Source organism: Phallusia mammillata, chromosome 6 (assembly GCF_965637545.1).
Source record: "Phallusia mammillata chromosome 6, kaPhaMamm4.hap1.1, whole genome shotgun sequence".
Classification (NCBI taxonomy): domain Eukaryota; kingdom Metazoa; phylum Chordata; class Ascidiacea; order Phlebobranchia; family Ascidiidae; genus Phallusia; species Phallusia mammillata.
Window position 1 is genome coordinate 1,957,193 of NC_137257.1, and position 21,537 is coordinate 1,978,729.

The window sequence follows — 21,537 nt, forward strand, 5'->3', positions numbered from 1 at the left end:
TGGGGGTGAATGTCTTCAGACTTCAGTAACTTGTGACTTATGATTTTATAAATGTCATAAACAATTTTTTTTTCATTTCACTTGAAAAAACATCTTTTCTTAATGGACTGTTGCGCGTGTAACTTGAATTTGATATTACTCTCTGGCCAACAAAGATTTCACATCAAGTTCCCAATATGCGATAACGACCGTCACAAAATTGCGTTGACGTCATTGCGAATTTACGACCCAGTGCTGTGATCTGTGTAAACGCGATAACTGCACGCACTAGCTTATATTTGCACACTTCATGGGTCCACCAGGCTACCCATAAGAACACCTTTTTCAAGTTACTGTAACCTTTCAGTCAATGCTTTTTGACGTCGATCTATAGGCAATATTTTCTGACACCGCTGTGTGTGGCTGGGTTGAGAAACAGTGACGCATTCCTTATTATTGCGCGTTGGAAAGCAAACAGTTTTAATGAGATATGGCCACCGAGAGAGTTTGGCTGCTGGTCACAGAGCGCTGTGGACAGCTAATCATTGAGACTGGAATAGGTTCGAGACTAGAGAGACACATGAAGATATTAATGGTGATGAGAAAGAATGAAAATTTGACTAATTTGAGCATAAACAAAAAATAAGGTCCGAAATATTCAGTTTAATTCCGTCTTCATGCAAAATAGCCTACTGATACTTATAGACAGGGTGTCGAACCGTCTGCCATACGGGTTCAGGTTCGCTGGTTGTTGAACTTAGAGGTTCGGGTTCGGTTTAGGTTTTGCGAAAAAAAATTTGGGGGGTTCAGGTTCAGTTCCGGTTCGGCAAATTAAGCGGTCCGAACCGGTTTGCGGTTTTTGAACCGGTTTAAATCGCCGACTATATTTTTTTTTATTGCAACTTTCTGTTTGTACACCACATCAGCGTTTACATTCCTCAACATTACCTGGCTGACACACTAGCTTTGAAAACGTAAACCAAATAAGAAACAATCTTTTATTTACTCATTTGTTAAACATGTGGTTCATTTTTATGAGTAGTATGTCTTCGATGACCGTGTCTTTCATGTTCCCTCGTTGAGGAGATAGTACAAACTTTAAGCACGAAAATGCTCTTTCAACGCTGACTTGTGTAGCCGGAACACCCATTACGACAGACGCCAGACGATAAAGCTCAGGTCTCACTTCTTTCTCTTTCTCCCAATAAGCTAAAACGCTAGCATTTTTTCCAAGTCGCGGTTCAAGCACGAGCGAGTCCAAATACGAACCAATAACCTTTGTACGTTTTGGTTGTAGTATTTTTCCCTGTCCTTTCATTTTTTGTGACTCGTGGGCCTTTAATAGCAAATCAAGGTCGTCATCAGCACCAGAAGACCCTGATGAGGTATTTTGTTCATCAGATGTGGAATCGGGTAACGGTTTACTGGTTGACAACGCCTGTAAATGATTCCATAACTCCTGCAAGTGACGTTTAGCAGTGGTTTGGTCTGCGTCACCTAGAAGTAAATTGTATCTAGGATCAAGATATACACAAGCTTTGAAGATGTCATTTTGTAATAAACTTTTCTCCCGTTTTTTCAAAGCGGCTAGAAGTACTTCCGAGAACTGAGTAATTTTTAATTTTGAAGTTTCCAGCTTGCATCTGAGCCAAATACCATAGAAATCACCCAAGGTTAATTGCTCAGATTGAAGACTTTTAGTTGCAATTTTAGAAGGTTGCAATGCCTGAACAATTTCAGCCACAATTTGCCAATCACTTGCAGGAAAATGAAGGGAATCATTTGACGCTGCCATTTCTTCGCAAAATTCCTTAAGAGAAAGAAGTCGCTCAAGCATGTTGCAAGTCGAATGCCATCTGGTGGGACAATCAAGTAGAGGCTTGTTTAGGTGAAACTTTTTCAAAATTACCATAATTGAAGGATTTCTTAGTTTCTTGCATAACTCCCGAGCCTTTGTTATGATGCTTAGGATACCCCCTTGCTTTACTGCGTCTTCTACTGCAAGCTGTAATGTGTGTGCAGCACATCGTATTCCATGTAACTTTGGATGCTGAACAGGTGTGTCGAACAAGCATGTATTATCTATAAGTTCAATGTAAATCTTATATGTGGTTGAGCTGTCGCTGTCATTATCACTTACATCAACTTCATCATCACCACTTGATTCCCACCAGCACTGCGATGTTCCTGCGATAGGTATTTCCTCCTGTGCAAGGAGTTGTACAGATTTGATCATGTTTGCCCCATTGTCAGTTGTAACACTATAAATTTGATCCAACTGTATGTCGTACTGCTTTACAACTTCCAAACGCATTCCTTTAATGTGTGACCCAGTGTGGCGGTGCGTTATTTCCTTCATTGCCAAAGTACGAAGAACAATTTTACCCTCTTTTACAAATTGCATGTTTACCCCCAAAATCGATCTCTCCAGCCTTGTTGCAATGTCTATCTTTAGTGATATAAGTCTTCCTTTAACTTCGTTTGTTACGTCATTCCTGATTTTCTGGGCCAACTCAGCAACTTTGTTCCGTATATTTTCCGCATTAATCGAAATTTTCCCGCCCATTCCATGAATCAGTGGATCAATTATTTTTCGAAATCCTGAATCTTCAATCAGTTTAAATGGTCTTCCATTTACAGTTACAAGTTCCAAACAAGCAGCGATCAATGTATTAGAATCTATCTTAACTTTGACGGTTTTAAGAAAAGTACTATCAAGCGTGGATTGTCCAGGTTTAAACTTTTTCATTGGAATACCGGAACTACCTGCACCTGCGGTGCTAGTACCTAAAATATGTACTTCTTTTCTTTCCAAATATTCTGTATATGCCTTCAAATGGTGCCTTTTTACGTGCCGTTCCAGATTTGATGCGTGATTTCCTGACAAAACTTTCTTGCATCCTTCAATGAGACATGTTGACGTCTCATCGCTTAACTTGTATTCAAAAAACTGTCTAATTTGGCTAATTTTATTTCTTACCATGTTCAAAGACGAGCTGCAACACAATGTGATAGCTACAGAAATGTTACAAGTCTAAATTTAAAGTTTGCAAGTCTGAACTTAAAAGAAACCTACAAGCTGCAACATGACAGCACTATAATCCACTGACATAAAGAAATACCTCGCCAATCAGAACGTGTTGCACCATTCACTACTATTACGTCACAAACTAAAAACAAGTCTTTTGTGTTCTGAATCAACAACGTTTATGGTGGTGATTACATTAAAGTGGAGACTACAATTTAACGGGTTCGGTTCCGGTTCAGGTTTAACGCAAATGAAAATATAGGGTTTAGCTCCGGTTCGGGTTTTTAAGAAAATGAAATATGTGGTTCGGGTTCGGTTCGGGTTTAATGAAATTAACCGCTCAAACCGGTTCGCGGGTTCGGGTTCAGTTCCGGTTCGACTCCCTGCTTATAGATGCTTGCAAGTGTTGTCTTGAGCATTTTAGAGCCAAGCGTAGTAAGTCAGAGTCACCTATGTAGGAAAAGAATTCATTGATTGTATACCCTATCAATGGATACGTTTAAAATCGGTGTTTCAGATTGGAACGTAACGTTAAACCTGAACGAAGCGAATAAATTTTGTCCAATATACTGGAAAAAATGAATTGTAAAAAACGAATAACTCTATTTTGTTTAATTCCATTCCGGTATAAAATACTGTCAAGATAAAGGTTCCGCGTTCTAGAAAGGCTTCGCTGTACTATGTTATGGTAACCTATATCAATTTGTGTCAAAATGTACAAAAAACGTATGTCTCCTGTACGAGCAATGCGAATCGAAGAACAAAGGCCGTAACGGCCTTTCGATTACTTTTCACAATAAATCACAACCAAAAAAAAGATATCGTACATGTAGTCAGTAGCTGAACAGCGGGTTTCAAGTAGTGCAGATCTATCGGTAGTAATTTCATTCCTTATGACTGTTCAAACACAATACAAGTGTTGTATCAATACGCGACAAAACCACATATTAGCGTTAAGACCTTTGTTTTTCAGCAACGTTTAAACGCCAAACAGCTGCTGTCGGTTGAGTACGCGGCTGCAGACGAGTTTGGTGTTGTAGGAAAGCGCAATGCAGTTTATAAATGCAGTTTTGGTGACTATTTTAGCACATTTTATCGTTGCTTTGAACGGAAAACACCCATTTGAGCCGGAAAAACGAAGTTTTCGTAACGCTCCACCATGGAGCACGTGGACACAAAACGGGTATTTACTGCATGAGAGCAAAGAACATACACGAAGCAAAACCACCGGACACTTAAAATCGGAAAACAACGAGAAAGTGAATAGTGAACCTTTGCACGCTGAACAGGAAACATGGGTTGAAGAAGCTTGTGTTAAAGTTCGATCTGGGCCATCATGTGACGGAGTATTTCGTCGATATCATGAGGAATACTCGATGGATGGGGATATTATTTTAGCCGGATTATTTCCTGTGCATTTGGGCCAAGGTTGCACAGTACTTGAGGAGATGGGCTCGATTCAGCGCATGGAGTCGATGGCTTACGCGGTGCAAAAAGTCAATTCGTGGCCAGACTTTTTACAGGTGTGTGTACATTACAAACAATTTACTTACTTCATTTAAATTTAACGTACAAGTGTTTACCCTTCGTTTGCCAGGCTTGCAATATCGCAAGCTCTTCTGGTAATTTTATTTCGACATCCTATACATGTTGTCTTCATAACGGTAAATAACACTGAATGCGCGCATTACAGTGCACGATAAACAAAGGAAAAACGAATTACAATATCGCAAGTAATATGAAAGTAATTAGGAATTGTTTTTTGGTGTATATTTAACATGACTTAGTTTTCATGACACAAAAAATTATAAGCACTTTATTAAAAATATATTCGAAAGTGTTTTTCATTTGTAAAAGAGTCACCAAAGTTAAGTTTGATTCAACGGGCTTGATTCGGGCCTGACTTTGCATTCGGTCTTATTTCTGCCGCAGTTTCACGTTAAAGAATCCAACTTTGACTTTAAATAGAACAAATACGTACTTGTTCCTTCGGGTTCAGATGCCGATTTCAGCTTATAATCCTGCTTTTTACAACCTTACGCATTTTGGAAGAAAAAAAGTTTTTTTTTTTTAGTTGAGTTTATTTCTCCGGGCAAAACCTTAGCAGCACAATTGCGCTAAAAAATTCACCAATCCGGAAAATAGCTGCGCAACGTTCAGACGTTAAAAAGCGCGACAAAGTTAAGGGCACAATTGGTGGATATATCGACGCGCTGCAGCTACCAGACCTGGACAACTAGATAATTCTAGTTGTCTAGTTGGGCAAATTAGAGCAAAATGGCGGTAATTTTAGTTCTAATCTAATTTAGAAATATTGAGTAAGCTCTAATTCTAATTCTAATCTAATTCACAGTTTTCCCAAAATCGCTAGTTTGTCCAACGGCACTTTTAGGCATGTGATGTGAGCATGCATTTTTTAACCATTACGCACAAAACCATGAGATTAACAAGACCAAACCACATCACTGAAACACGTTTATCAGTGAAATTTGGCACTCAGCTTCGTTTAAACATGTTTTAGATGCACCGAATCGTATTGTTTTAAATGTGCAAATCTACAAGTTTCAATTTGAACCAAACTAAAGTCGGTTGGCTTAAATTTGAATTCTAGTTTAATTTCTAGATTTTGAGAAAATTCTAATTCTAATTCTAATCTAATTTGCAAAAAAAGGAGATGCTCTAATTTTAATTCTAATCTAATTTGAAAAAACGAAAATAAATCTAGTTGTCCAAGTCTGGCAGCTACACCGTTACTACAAGCTTTAATCGCCAGCCACCACCATGCAATTTAAACCTTTGTGTTCGTACACGAATAGCAACGACATTTTTACGCATTACATGTTTGTTATCTATCTGAATATTTGATGAAACCGCTTGTTATTAAAATGTTTTTATCTCATCCAGAACTTTACGCTTGGCTTTCGAATTTTCGACACTTGCAATTCGGAGTCGGTGGCATTGGCCAGAACAATGGACGTCCTTCCTCACTGCGCTAACTGCTCGCATTACCCCATCTGCTTCCCGTAAGCGTTTGTATTTGTTCAAGTTATTGTTCTATTTAATATAGGAATAAAATTAATACGACAGGAAAGTTCAATGTTCATGCAAACATCTCATGTTAAAAAAAACAAAAAAACATTCGTCTTTATAGGATTTTAAGACCTTTATGTATTTCGCCTCTATTGTATCATAAGTATCACAAACAATTTGTTGCGAAGACAAAATATATAATTATGGAAGTTATGCCTCAAAATTATAACGACAAATACTTTCATGGGTACCCAAGACGCGGACTTGAATAATAGCTTTACTAAAAACCAATTGCCAGCGATGTCGAATATAAAGTAGGCTACACTGACACAACTTCTATGCCCCTGCGGCTTTTAACATATAACTTATTAAAACTGCAGCGCTATCAGTTTAATATTCAAATAGAATTACCTATTAAGTTTAACCTACAGTTGGGCAACAGACTTAAGGACTGTGTAAGTTTTAGTTTCAGGAATTTTAACATTTCAGGGATTGTCCGATCATAGTGTCAGGAGTTGTGGGACCCGAATCGAGTTCCAACACTTTGCTTGCTGCTCATGCTTGTAACTTGGCCCTGACGCCCATCATCAGTTATTTCGCCACATCAGTCGAGTTGACAGATCAAACAGTATTCCCTACCTTGTTCACAACTGTCCCTTCTGACGATTTCCAGGTGGGAGGATTTGTGTAATTCAACAGCAAGCTCCGTTTGTGTTGATTCTTTACCTTAAACTAGACATTAATACAATACACCAGGGGTCGGCAACCCCTGGCACGCGAGGTGGTTTCTCATGGCACGCCAACCGATTTGCGTGTTTATATTGAAGTAACAATTTAACCTGTTACACTGCTTGTTTTCAGTTTTTTTTTGTCATGTCATTGTCTTAAAATTCAACCTTACATGCACAAAACACTCTGCTTTCTCTTTATTATTGATATCTGCTGGCACGAACCACTATTATTTAGAAAAAACGTTGGCACGCGAGGTCATTAACAAATGGAAACAACTAGTAAATTGGCACGCGTCACCTAAAAGGTTGCCGACCCCTGCAATACACACATTGACCGATGTGGCCAATTTCAGGTGCGGAAAAACACGTGAAATTAATTATCGACAATACATCAATTAGATGACAAATTCAACACACACTTAAAGCAGTCTGTATCTTTCTCATTGCAAAACGTTCCCGTGGATCAGGACGATTTCTGTATTATTACATCGTTAATTATCGACAAATCCTGGTTAATTTAAAACACACGAGCATTTGATTTGATACCTGCAACTTAAACTAGACATTTTATAGATGTTTTAAGGTATTTGTTGCACCATAAACTGCCCCAGAGCAGTGATTCTCAAACTAAGTTAAAAGTTTGCAGAAAACTGCCCCAGATAGGACAGTTACAATTTAAAAGATGTACGTTAAAACGGTGGCATTGGCCTTAAATGTTTGTTTCACATATAATATCGATCAAAGTTTATGACCTGATCATTACGCTCTGTTTCAACGACGCCGGTAAGGAGAAAAGCACCTGGGCATAAATTTTAAATACTTTTAAAAACACAACTTGAAAAATCATGAAACTATCCATTGCCTACTGGTGTAAACAAAACTTAAATGACACAGCTGACAATTTTACAATTCAGTATGTGTATTTCTTATTACAAACCACTGCGGATATCGTTTTTACCCAAAAAATATGACATCATCAGTCTTAAACAGGAGATGAATCTAGATATTAAAAAATAAAAATTATATAAATTGTTATATATTTTTCTACAGGTTCTTTTATATTTTTCTACAGGTATCGGCAATGCTGGCTTTATTGGAACATTTTGGTTGGACCTATTTTTCAGTCGTTCACACCAACGACAGGTAAGCATTGGTACTTAACAAGTCTTCAAACTGGAGATGCTGTCCTATTATTAGTTTACTGCTTCACAACAAATGTTTAACTTCGTTTTCACGTCTCGTAAATAACTAATCAAAGTTGTATAAGCGGTTCTAAAATGGCCGGGTCACTACAAAAAAAGAGTCAAAATAAATCTACAAAGGTGAAATTGCGACACAAATTACGCCGAGCGTGAAGTCAGGCCCGAATCATGTCCGTTTCTCCAAACTGTAGCCCGAACCCGGCCCGACTTACAACTGTGTTGCGACCCCGGTACAGAGAGATTTTCTTTCATGCGGAATGGTTGCTATGAGGCGGTTTAAGTGTCCAATAAACCTTGAGGTTTACAACATCGTTTAATAAAGTGGGCTGAAGTTCAGGTTGAAAAAATCGTTAACAGCAAATCGCTTGATAAGTTGGCAATTTGTATCTGTCCGTAGCCTAAGAGATAGAAAAAAATAAACAAATTCATCCAACCAGTTGTGGGATTCAAATTTTTTGCCAGCCGGTTCTGTTACAAAAGTCATATTTTTCAGCCGGTTCTGTTACAAAATGTTCATTGACAGTAACCAGTAATGCTCGCTGATCTCATAAAATTTCGTGAGATGGTTCTATAGAACCGGTGCGAACCGGCTGAATCCCACCACTGCACCTACCCATAAGTAAGTACAGGCCGCATTCATATACTACCTTATTCATTCAAAACCACCTTTCCCAAGGCACTATAACAAAACGCAGACTGCCTATAAAGCTAATACCGCACACATTGCTCACACAGGCGCGTTCGAAGGGTCGCGGTTAAATCAACTTGAGTTATCTCGTAAAATCGCAATTTATCATGATTGCGAACAAATGGTTTCTGGAACGACTCAGAGGTCTTTTCGGGAGCATCAGATTATCGGAAATAAGCGTTATACCCAATGTTTGATGTGCCCAACGGGTCGACGGCGTTATTAGTGTGAAGAAACACAATGTTTGTGGAAATAATGTGCGTGAAAACCATAATGTGTTTGTGGGAAACGTGTCATCCAGGTTAAGTTACAAACGACTTAATTAATTCCGAATGGTTTTGGTGCTGTTGGTAAAACAGGCCTGTTGGTATTTACTTAAATTTATTCGTTTGCTCAATTAGTTAATTTGGATGTAACATTAAACACTTTCGTTGATGTGTGCTTTTTTGCAGTAAAAGTTATGTTTTAATCACAAATTTTGGTATCAAGTTACAAAGTTCAGCAGGCCGTCTTATAAAGATCTATTGTGCTGCTACAAATACATCATGAATTTCATTTTTTTCTGCACAAAAACAAGACTAATTGTTTTGTTAGTTTTAAGATTAGTTTGTTTGTACCGTATGACACCGGAAGAAATTCAATCCGTCTCCCGTCAACAAATTTAATAGGCCTTTAAAACTATTCCCAGGTACGGCAAAGACGCCCTAGATTACATTCAACTTAACATGGACGAGATGTGCCTGGCAGCTGTAGCTCAGGTTAGTTGGTTCGTAGGTCAACAGCTTTCTGCTGAGTTTATGAGTCCACATTGTTTGTCCAAACTTTTAAAGACCCTGTGGTCAACTAGTCTGACCATCTGAACTAACTTGTCGTAAATCTTCGCTGCAGTTTGGTTAAATATTTCCGATGCAGGTTGCAGGGAGAAATAGGTTTTGCTTAAACCACTGGCTTCCAAACTTTAACCCATGAAAACATTTTAGTCAGCCAGCACAAAGCCATTTAAACTTGTAGTATTACGTGATAAAATTAGTTGTTATAATCGTTTGTGACCGCACAATTGTAAAATTTCTATAACTCAGCAGCATATGTTGAGCCCAAAACTGAATTAACTACATGTTTGAGGTATGAATAAACAACACGTCTAGGTATTCACTGGCATAACCCAACGTGACACAATAAAAACTTGTCCAAGACTGTATGTGAAAATATTCAGGATTGCTATGTTGTCGTAAAAATTAAAACAACTTCATAATGCATGAGAAATCAGTCAAAATTCAAATGTCCGTAAAGAGAGATATGTATTTTATCATTGTGGGCATTACCTGTCTCTTATTCAAATAGAATCTAAAATCGTCACTGCAACGTTCTGGTACTTACCTGTTAAGGACTAGCCATCCTAAGTAGATTCGACGATTATCATTAAAAGTATCAATTATGATTTGATGAAGGTTTCAAGCGAAGGAACTGATGAAAGTTACGACGAAGTTGTCCGCTCCTTGATAGTTTACAACCAACAAAGCGACGCAAGTGTGGTCATTGTTTTCACGGATGGCAGATCTGCAAACAAACTCTTTGAGGTAAGAAGTTAAGAGCTGATACGAAACAGAATTGTTGTATTGATAAAGCCCCCACCCACACTAGCTGATACGGGGTTTTACGAAAGTGAGATCGTTGTGAAGTGCAAGCAGGAAATTTCAAGTTGTACAAAAGATAAACCACTTTGAAATCTTTAGAGACAATAAATAGTTACAACTAATACAAAATCCAGTGTGCAGAACCCTAGACCAAAAAACACCAATTGGTATACGTCTTTTAATCGGCACAGTATATCAACGGGTATAAAATTATACATGCAAGCTTTTGGTATCCTTAGTTCCTTATTCAAACAGAAAACAAAGCCTTGTACAACGGCTTACATTTAGTGAATGGTAAAATTTAAAGCTAAGACTTTAATGATGAAAATAACGACCCAAATAGATGTAAAATGCTCCATCATCAGTGATATGAAGGGCCACATCAGTTACACCTGTTTATATCCACTTGAGCCACATGAAGAAATGATAAAAAAGGTGCGAAATAAGCGTCGCGTAAAAGCGATAGATGAAATATGCGCAATTGTGACTGACACGAGCTTGTAGCAAGGTGTAAACCACCTGCACGTGTGCGAAGTATGGCGAAAAGGTTTAGACCGAAGATTTTTATTGCAATAAATCATTGACTTAAAAATCTACAGTCGACTGATCAAAACAACAGGGCCAGCCAACGTTTTACAAAACATAAGTATCGTTTTTGTATTGTACAGGCAGTGGAACGGGCAGGAGTGATTGGTGAATTTATATGGATTGGAAGTGAAGGTTGGGGAGTAAGTTTGAACGATATATCGAGCATGCTCCACGTGGCGCAAGGATCGGTGACCTTTACCCCACATACAGAAATCGACCCGGAGTTTGACAAATATTTCCAGGTGAGAGGTCGTTAGCTTTCTAACAAGGATCGACAAACACGACCTAGTGCTGGATAAGTGTAAAAAAATTGGCAATACATTATTTGTGGCTCGACATAAGGTCAATAATATCACACCCAGGGTTTAAGCAGCACCTTATTGCGATAAAACCATCCCCTTAGTCTTATTTTAATCAGCGCCCAGATGACTGATGAGAATTTAAATGAGCCCAAAAAATCCTTATTTACTGCCAGGCATTATTAACCTGTATAAGCGACTATTGCTCTTACAGCAGTTATTATCATCAATAGTCGACGTTTCGACGTCCTATCCGAAACGCCTTCATCAAGATAATGGCATATCTTGAAACGCAAAGTTTAACCTGTTTCGTGAAGCTTGGAGCTTTTAACTTGTTATTTGAACAATGGAAAACAACTTGCGAAAAGCTGAAACACGTAGGTTTGTGGTCAGCAAAAGCGTCGAATTGGCTGCTCTGTGTCGCAAACATGGCAATAAATCACGTTTCAAAGCACCTGTTCTGACAGTTTTACCACCTCATTGAAAATATGAGCTTCATTCCAAACGAACATAGTCATCACCTGCACGAATTCGGTGTTGTGTAGTCCGACTTGTGGGTGAAGGTTCTGAAAAACACACACAGATCGAATTGTTTTTCACAGATCACTACAGTTGCCAAGTTATCGGCGTTTCTCAGAAATACGACCTATAGGCGCAAATAAAGAAATACAAACATAAATGCAAAATGTGGTTTTATGTTTAATGCTGACAACAGGCAAAACAAATGTGCCTCATAACGACATTTCATGGAAATATTTTGTAGTGTCCGATATTTTCTGTGTATAGCATACTGTCCCGGCTGTTTGAAAAAGTGTGAAAGTATTGTCAAAAATATTTGTACAAGTTAAAAAAATGTTGACAATTCATTTTTTATCAACGACATCTTTTTGACATCACCAACGGAATTGTGTTATTTATTTCTGTAAATAAACGATGTTTTTTGACAAATAAGCATAATAAAAGCCATAATTTTTCAACTGGAATTGACCTTTAAAATTCAGTTCACATTTTAACATTGCACAGAACCTGCCAATAAACCACACAGATAACCCGTGGTGGAGAGAGATATGGGAAACACATTTCAACTGCTCGTTCGATGTTCCACAGGAAAACGGTGAGATAACAAATATTTCACATTAAAATTAAACGTATCACTATCTATGTATTTCAAAACAAACTTCAGTGACTGGTCAAAACCATCAACAACAACTGGGTTAGCAGAATTAAGTGTGTGCTGCAAATCTTTATTCCCCAACACTATTTAACCATATCAAGGTTTGTCACGGGTACAGTTTGTTGTTTACTCTATTCGACTTGTTCAAAAAAATATACTTTTAGGGGGCCACGGTCCAGGAAAGGTTGAAAACCACTGAACTAGGTTCATGCTTGTACTTTCGGGTTTGGAATTCGTCCCCGGGAGTGTCCTGGGTTCGAACCCCGTGAAAAAAAAACTCTGATTGAAACTCCCTATCACTTAATCTGCAACCTTAATTCGCAGAACGGTCATGCACTCGATACGAACACATCGACACCACGAACGGATACGTTCCCGATTCTACGGTCTCACTAGTCAACGACGCAGTGTACGCATTTGCCTACGCCATTAATGATTACATCAACAAGACCAACGTTACGTATGACGACAACGGCAAACCGGTGATTCCCCCATGGGAACTGATCGACTACATACGTCATATTTCGTTTCCGGCTGCTTCATTGTTACGTCCGATGTCGCTCGGTGAAGTCACCGCTTTGTATGACATCAAGAACCTTCAGGTCAACAATAAAGGAGAGTAAGTGGTCGAAAGAGATGGTTGTGCGGCAAAATTGCAACTGACTAAATTACATACATCTGATGTGTTTTTTTAAAATACTTTCGGAGTTTTGCTTTGTACTTTTTTTCACAAAAAACGGCCGAAAAAGCTTTACGTTTTCAATGAACAAATTAGTCGAGGTAAAATTGGAATGCGGGATATCGGATAATCCGTTTAATTGCATAAAGATCGCAATTTTCAATAGTGTCTATTTGTAAAGGAAATCGTCCGGTTAAACGAATAATCCGGTTTATTGCACAAACGGAGCTCTAAACGTCAGCATTTTCACACAAACTGTTTCCAAATATTCTTTAATGCTCTTTACGCCATCCATCGATATTTAGCAAACTTTCGGTTGTGAGTTCTTACGTAAGTAAAATTTCCGACTCTTTAGATACGACTACGTAAGCGTGGGTTATTGGTCGTCGGTCGCTGGTTTAGTGTTAAATGAGGACGCCATCCAGTGGCCTGGAAGGAAGGAAACAACTCCAAAATCGTTTTGCTCCGATCAGTGTTTACCAGGAGAGGTGAGACAAAAAAATTGAAAATTAATAATGAAACTGTAATTTTATGTGCCACGTATTGCAACAAATCTGTTTGACTTGCCGGCTATTTCATGTTAGACTCACTAAATAGCATTTCGTCTTGCCATATATAATGAATGTAAATCAAGAAAAATAAAGTCCCGGAAAGCCTGCTGTCGTGGGTTCGAATCCCACCGCAGGCTACATTTTTAGTCTGTGTCTTGCCGTATAGAAATACTTGTGAAACCGGCTTGATTTAGTATAACGCCTTCAACAAGCCTGGCGTACCCTGATACATTAGGTCCAACTGTCAATGATTAGTTTCCTACAATCCCGTTAATAATGCTTAAATGCTTTTTCTATTCGTTCATAACGTTCTAAACAAAAAGTTTGAATTCTCTGATTAAAAAAACTGTAACAAGGAACAAAATTATAACAAAGTTTTTTGTTCCAGATTCAAGTACTTTTAAAGATATCGTGTTGTTGGGATTGTGAGCCTTGTGGGGAAGGGGCGATTGTGACAAACGGAACGAGATGTGAGGTGAAAAACACTTGTGTTTTCCTGAGCAAAAAACTTAAGCGGCATTGCTCCAACCCAGTGGAACCTGATGGATTAAACTAAACTGAAGTCACCAACTTCGAATTTGATTTAAATGACTTGCAATAAAAGACCCGTTCAGACCAAAAATGTTGTCTGAATTAGGTGAAGATTCGGATTAACCGATGTCTATTATTCAAAGCCTTACGACATTACTATTTATTATCTGTCCTCTAAGTTTTATCCGAATTAGGCAAAGATTCGGATTAACCGAATCCGGTTTGACCGAGGTTAGTTTGTTACACCAGCACATTATCGAATAATAAGTGTATGACAGAATTAGTAAGTTTTTGTGTGTATTAAAAAAAATATATAAAAGAAAAATATTTCTTACCAGTTTTGCAACGAATTTTATTGGCCCAATGATAACTTCACCTCATGTGACGAGTTGGAACTTTCCTATCTTCACTGGAACGAACCAGTCGCAATTATTCTTCTCACGTTCGCTTCGGGAGTTTTTCTTCTGATGCTGCTAACTTCATTTTACATGATACGGGTGAGAGAATGCACTTGTTGCTGTTTGTTGCAAAGCAAATAGACATTTTTAGGCCAGCGAATACTAAGGAGGGTTCAGGAGTGTCAAAAAACATATTTCGACTTGACTCTACTCAAACCTTTTATATTGCCTTTGCACATTTTATTTCTCTTTTTTATAACAAAACTGACCAAACGTAAAAGTCGCCAAAAACATCCTTCGAAAAAGTGCGACCTCACTGACTCCGCACCCTTAATACAGAGTCAAAAACCTTAACCTGAACTACTTTTGAGCGCGATTTTAGCCAAAAGTTCAGTCCATTTAGCGGATTTGTCCACCAAAAGATCGACGAAATACCGTATTTACTCGATTGTAAGCCGCGGCTTATGAAGTTTTTTTACACTTCAGTTTGTGCGGCTTACAATTAAGGGCGGCTTACATAATTTTTTGACACCCTAACATGCGGCTTGCAAACGGTTGTTTGGTGAGAACCCATACACTCATGCGCACTTGCTGAAATTAAAAACAAATTACGGCGCAAACGACTCTGGACAAATCAATTACAAATGCAGTTTACCTTAATTTTTGTGTAGTTGTGTCGATTTATACTGAAGCACTTTACAGCACAGGGAAGACAGACTTGTCAAAGCAAGCGGAACAGAGCTGATGACAATTATCATGTTTGGAGTGATCATTCAAATCGGGCTCACGTTCGTTATCCTGGCAAAACCAACCAGTTCAACGTGTTTCACTATCAGGTGACGTTTCCCGCTGAATAACACAAAGTTTCGATTATTATGTTGATGGATGTATACTGGCCTATATATATATGTACACCCAGTGGTGGGATTCCGCCGGTTCGCACTGGTTCTATAGAACCGTCTCACTAAATTTTATGAGATCAGCGAACCGGTTAGCATTACTGGTTACTGTCAATGGACTTATAACAGAACTGGCTTAAAAATATGACTTTTGTGATAGAACCGACTGACAAAATATTGAATCCCACCACTGGGTATACGTTACACCCGTTATGGGTAAGCAAGGGCTTTGTTAAACATCAAGGTTCCCCAACTATTTTATTTAATTTTATCGCTTTAATATTTCTATCTTCTGATCCAGGTTTCTGTTTGGTCTTGACGTCACGATCACTTACTCAGCAATTTTGGTGAAATCAAATAGAATTTATCGAATCTTCAGCAGTGGTTTAAAGTCAGCAAAGCCGCCAGCCTGGATCAAGAAATATCAACAGTTGCTGTCAGCATCCGTTATTATTTTCATGCAAGTGAGTTTGAACAAGTTCTCTTCAAATTTTCAAGGTTTATTTTTCCTGCAACAACAAAATAATGCCATTTTTTCTTTAATAAAACAAACAGCTCGCCATACCATAGTTGCAAACCGGACTGGGTTTGAAAACGGGTTTCATTCAGACCTGACTTCAAGCCACTTTTGTGCTGTAATTTCAGCTTGGTAAATCGAAGGTTTCAGGCGTAATTTTATTCAAAGAAATCAGGTTCTGGTTTGAACTTTCGGCTTAGGTTCGCCTACAACTTGAAACCGTACAAGAGTTCAGATTCACCAACAGTTTGAGCAAGTTTGTTTGTTTCAGTTTTACCGTCGGTGGGCGGGCAACTAAATGTGTTATGCTCACAATGAGTCTGCTGTCGAGCTGCCTGTTTTATTGCAAGTCCGTTGAAATCATTTTGTATTTGATTTTTCGACTTGAGCAGTTGGTGACTTCAATTAAGATCAACCTATCGAAACCACTGAGTTGCCGCTTAACTTGTGCAAAGAAACACAAGCGATAGAGACAGGATTTAAACCCACAACCTTGTGAACACAAGGCAGTTGCGCTAACCACTCGGCCATATTGTGCGACAAAGTAACGTCACAATTCCCGGGACTTTCCGGCTTTCAAAAACACTAGTAACATAAATATGCACAAAAACTTTCTTTTTATTCAGCCGGCAATGGAAATAATTCATTCGACCTGTTGTCACCCCATTTGGTTTTATAACAACGTCTCCCGAATGAGACGTCGAAACGTCGGATGATTTGTTTACAATTGTCGGTTAGATAAACAAGAAATATGAAATTGTGATACCTGGCAACAATACTATACTTGTAAATACGGACTCAAGCAAACAAATAAATAAGCTATTGCTGCAAGACATAATGTATAAACGAGTATTGGTCTTCCAGCAGTTTTTTTTTAAATAACCGACGTTTCGACGTCCTATACGAGACGATTGGCAAAATGGCATACTCTTCAAGACTAATTTCTCATAAAGTTACTAAAGCATCAAGGCAAACAAAATCAAATTTGCCGTAATCGTTTTTCATGCTTTTTAGGTGATAATAGTTACAGTTTTGTGCTTTGTTTACCCTCCACGAGTTGTGAGATACCAACCTACAAGAGATGTTGCTGAATTATCTTGTGCCATTGAAGAAGTAACAGTCCTTGTTCCTCTTGCATTTAACCTTCTCATCATATTTCCATGTTTGTATTATGGGTAAGAAATGGTTGTTGCTAGAAGTTGGACAATTTTTTTTTTCGCTAGACCTATTAAAGGCGTTGCCGCTAGTTTTATCTAGCCACTGCCTTGCTATATGGGAATGCTTGGTGACCGACTGATTCGGTATCATGCCTTCGATGGTCCTGGCGCACTGTGATTTATACATTAGCGTACCGCAATAGCTATACATAGACGCTTCAGGGCTGATGACACTGTTAAAATTATGTATATTTTTACTAATTTACAGGTGGAAAACGAGATCGTTGCCGGCAAACTACAACGAATCACGGTACATCGCATTCACTGTGTGCACTACATTGGTCATATGGGTTGCGTTTATTCCTATCTACCTAACAGTGGGAACAAAGTAAGTTCTGTCGGTATAACCAGTAAGAGAGAACAAAATAAAGCACACCTGAACTAAGCTGCCACTCGCAATCTAATCAAGATAATGGCATTTCTTTACCAATAAAGTTGTGCGCCCTAAATTTAAAGCCAATTAGTGACGAAGTAGTTTTACCTAAAGCAGTTCCATGCTAGCATCATGTATAAGAAACAATTTTTAAAGTAACTTATAGAATTAAGTGCTGTCAATTTAGATAGCTATTTTATTACAATAATAAGTACAAATGGCTATTGTATTGTGCACTGAAAGCATTTACATAACACACTGCTGCGCCGTGCTCCACAGTTTGGGAACCACTGGGCCAGTACGTTTAACATACATAAATACTCACTTTAAAGTTTAAACAGTCACCGCGTTCAGCGAAAACTAACCTCAAATTCCATTCATTTTCAGTCAGACCACTTCATCTGAAATCCACGTCGAAATTTTGACAACAGTGGAACTGATGAGCGCTTTCATTACATTGGCGTGCTTCTTTTTCCCAAAGCTTTATGCCTTGAAGTTTGTGCCTACAGCATCATGGCATGTTGCCTCCACATACAGAAAAAGGCCGAACAGCAGTTTTCTGTCGCAATGCGAACATTGTGGCAGCATTTACTCCGGCGATTCGAAGGTAAATATGATTCAAAACAATTGACATTGTTGTCACTATTACAACACAATGTCACATAACAATAGATGCAATTTGATTTTGAATCCCTCTTTTTCATACAGCAAATAAGACAGTGTGGCAAAATATTGAGGTTTACAAACATATTTAACACACATTAAATGTACGTTCTTTTGATAATTCCGAAATGACTGCTGATGTTTGCAAAACAACATCTTACTATTTAAAACTGCCATCTTACTAAAAAAATCATAACAGTCCATTTCCATAAACCATTGTACTCGCGAATGGCAAATATAATGACTGCTGTGTTCCATGTGCATTTGTAAAAACTATTGTACAAAGCAGATGAATATGGAAACAGTGAATAACCGAAGTACTGCGCTTGTTATACACAGAAGTGCCCAGCCTACAGAACTCAACAGATTTGGTGAGTACTTTTGTAATTTGTGAAACACACACCAATCCCAAAACACTTGCTAAAAAAGAGACTTAATATCTCAACAGGCAGAAGAAGGGCATCCAGTTTTGCCGAAGCTTTTACCAAGATTAAAGCAACTCAACCTCCAAGACAAACTAAACCACCACAGGTAACAGTTTTAAACTCAACAAACCTAAGAAGTTTTTGACACTTTGCTAGGCTTGCAACGAGACTGGCATTTATCCTCAGCAGATAACGATTTCTCCGCTTCGACATCGATCCTCTAGCGCTCCGGATATTGGTATTCTTCTTAATGAAGTTCAAATTAAAAGACCTGAGTTTTCTCGAAGCAGAACGGATTTGGAAACACATAAAGTGGACGATTGGAACCCAAACAGTGAAATGTAAACTGCCTTGTTATAAGTATGTTCAAGCGTTAGCAAGGGGTCTGTGTTTTGGTGCGTTTGAATCTCATGCGAGAATTGGTCTTTTTTTGCATGCGTTTCACAAACAGTTTAGACAAGTTTTAAGACGCACTTTGTTGGCTAAAAACACAAAACGTTAAACCCAAAACTCTTTTTTTCACATTTAAACTGCTTCAAAAGGTAATAATTAAGTAGCTTGATATTGCTATTAGGTAAAATTATAAGTGACTTTTACTATTCAGCATAGGCTAGTTAGGCAATGCTGTGTCATTTTGTGCTACTGCCTGCTACAAATCGTACAGTTTTGTGCTAATTGCTATATTGTTATGATTGTTTAGTGAGAAAAAAGACGGATCTTCATTTTATCTGCATGTTGCTACACCACTTCCCAGCAGGCGGTCATCAACAACTAGCACAAGAAAAACATCAGTAGTGACACCAGTCAACTTGAAGCCTATTGATACGGTTCCTGTGGCATTTGAGCGCAAAAGCACCCCTCCTGAAAACAAGCCCAACTCTCTAATAGTGAAAAACGGTTTTCTGGCAGCACCTGCGTCGCGTACTCCAGTCAAAATTAAAGAAAAGGCTCCATCGCCGACTATTAGACATCCAAATCAAATACCAGGATCGCCATACATCGTCAATGAGGGCCATACACGCCATGTTTCTATTTCAGTCCCTGAGTCTCATTCTGTAGCTCAGGATCTAGACTATGGCAGTGGAAGAGAGAGAAGTTCGTCCGATGCGGCAGGGAAAAGGAGAGAACGCTTGCTGAATCAACGAAGACGCAGCAGTTTGGCAAATATCGCTAACGTTCTGCCTTCAGGCGAAAGACCAAATTCACCCGAAAGGCCTAGGCCGCGTGTGCTAGCATATACCAAGTACCAGGCATGAAATTAGGCACTCTAAAGATTGTTGGTTAACAAAGAAAAATTATTGTTAAAAATCTTTTTAGGGACAATCTGACTATCATATCAAACTTTGGGAAATGGTGGTAATTCTTTACTTGCTTTTGGCCTTGTTGTTTTGTTGCAAAGCCTGATTGCTTGTTAGGATTCTGCTTTTCAGCTGCCTGCCTCTTTGCAAGCTTTTTATATCATAATTTTATTAAATGTTATGTTTCCAAACTGTAGGTTGTCACAATGATGCCTCAGTTGCATCGGAAACATTAATAGCCGAGATGGGATTAGAACCCACAACCTTGTGAACACAAGGCGGTTGCACGAACTATTGATAAACTGTGATTAGTTGCCTTTAAATTATTATATATAACGCTGTGAATAGTAAAAATCTTATTGAAACTCTTCATATAACGAAGCCCAAACGTGGGATGAAAACGTCTTTTAAAAACCCATGCTGCGATATATTACAATTAAGTCTCCACAGCGTGGCTCAGGGCACTCGACTTGCACAAATATGTTCTTCGAACTTATAGCCCATATTTTAAATCCGAAAAAAATAACTAAACTTTTGAAACACAAAACTAAATTTGTTAAAAAAATTTAAATTAACTGGCCTGGTTGAGATATAGCCTTTCAGCCTGTTAGCCTACTTTCAACAAACTGGAGTGTCATTAGTTAGCTATATTAGTCCATAGAACCTATGTCTTGTCACTAGCGGCAGTGATGAGACCTTTTGTCTGTCGAAACAATCTGTACTGTCTGCAACTTATAATGGACATGTTCTGTAAAACTGTGATTTCAAGTTCAATGCCCTGGTTTTGCTACAAACAATGCTGTGAAATCAGATTTGTCAACAATGCATTATGGTACAATGTACTAAGTTATGTTACCCCCAGTGGTGGGATTCAAAAGTCCATTGACAGTAACCAGTAATGCTAACCGGTTCGCTAATCTCATACAACTTCGTGAGACGGTTTTACAGAACCGGTGCGAATCGGCTGAATCCTACCACTGGTTACCCCTTCTTTAACTGTTCTTTTGATTTATCATTTTCCCTCGTTTTTTTTCTGCGTGCACTTATTTGTCAAATGTACATTCGATGATAAATGCCCACCTGGAAATAAAAGACGACCCCCCTTCCCATTTTTCGTGGGTTATTCCCTTAAACCAGTAGCTTTCCGACATATTTGTTCAAATGCTCAAATTTATTTACAACTGATTTGTGATTAACAATGCCCCAAATTAAAAAATCTAAGTACAAGGAAAAAGTAACAGTGCGCCAGGCCCATTAAAGGCGCCATACTGAATCAGCTGGTCACCAAGCATTCACTATACCATATGGCAAAGTGTAGACTAGAAAAATGTAGCCTGCGGTGTGATTCGAACCCACGACAGGATTCTTATACACGGAAAAAGGTCACATTTGGTGCTTTGCACAGAATTTTTTTATCCCAATAAACTTAGATTAAACTGAACAATACCGACTGAGGAGAATTTACACAAAGGTCAAATATAAATGTTGTTTTTAGGACAGTTGTTGACTGATTTGGATTCAGATACTCTGCTCAAATACAAGACAGCATATAACTTATTAAACCCTGTATCTGTTCAAATGACTTTGCGTCTTACTTAAAATGCCTACGTGGGACCCATGGCTCATACTTAAA

General features: G+C 38.4%; 2 protein-coding genes across 2 annotated transcripts; one reads left to right on the forward strand and one right to left on the reverse strand.

Annotated features, from left to right (window-relative positions):
- Positions 1-985: 985 nt before the first annotated feature.
- On the reverse strand, positions 986-2,962 carry LOC145232669 (zinc finger BED domain-containing protein 4-like). The gene has a single exon (XM_080097333.1). The coding sequence runs from the start codon at positions 2,960-2,962 to the stop codon at positions 986-988; it is 1,977 nt and encodes a 658-aa protein (XP_079953459.1).
- A 1,084-nt stretch (positions 2,963-4,046) lies between these two features.
- LOC145232671 (metabotropic glutamate receptor 3-like) lies at positions 4,047-19,862 on the forward strand. The gene is made up of 21 exons (XM_080097335.1): positions 4,047-4,530; positions 5,912-6,030; positions 6,527-6,710; positions 7,841-7,911; positions 9,347-9,416; positions 10,107-10,235; positions 10,961-11,122; positions 12,203-12,293; positions 12,678-12,972; positions 13,388-13,520; positions 13,972-14,058; positions 14,453-14,611; positions 15,215-15,348; positions 15,713-15,875; positions 16,943-17,103; positions 17,354-17,473; positions 17,906-18,125; positions 18,471-18,552; positions 18,630-18,712; positions 18,763-18,947; positions 19,307-19,862. Exons 1-21 carry the CDS (start codon positions 4,057-4,059, stop codon positions 19,860-19,862), a joined length of 3,678 nt encoding a protein of 1,225 aa, XP_079953461.1. The 5' UTR covers positions 4,047-4,056.
- The last annotated feature ends 1,675 nt before the right edge of the window (positions 19,863-21,537 follow it).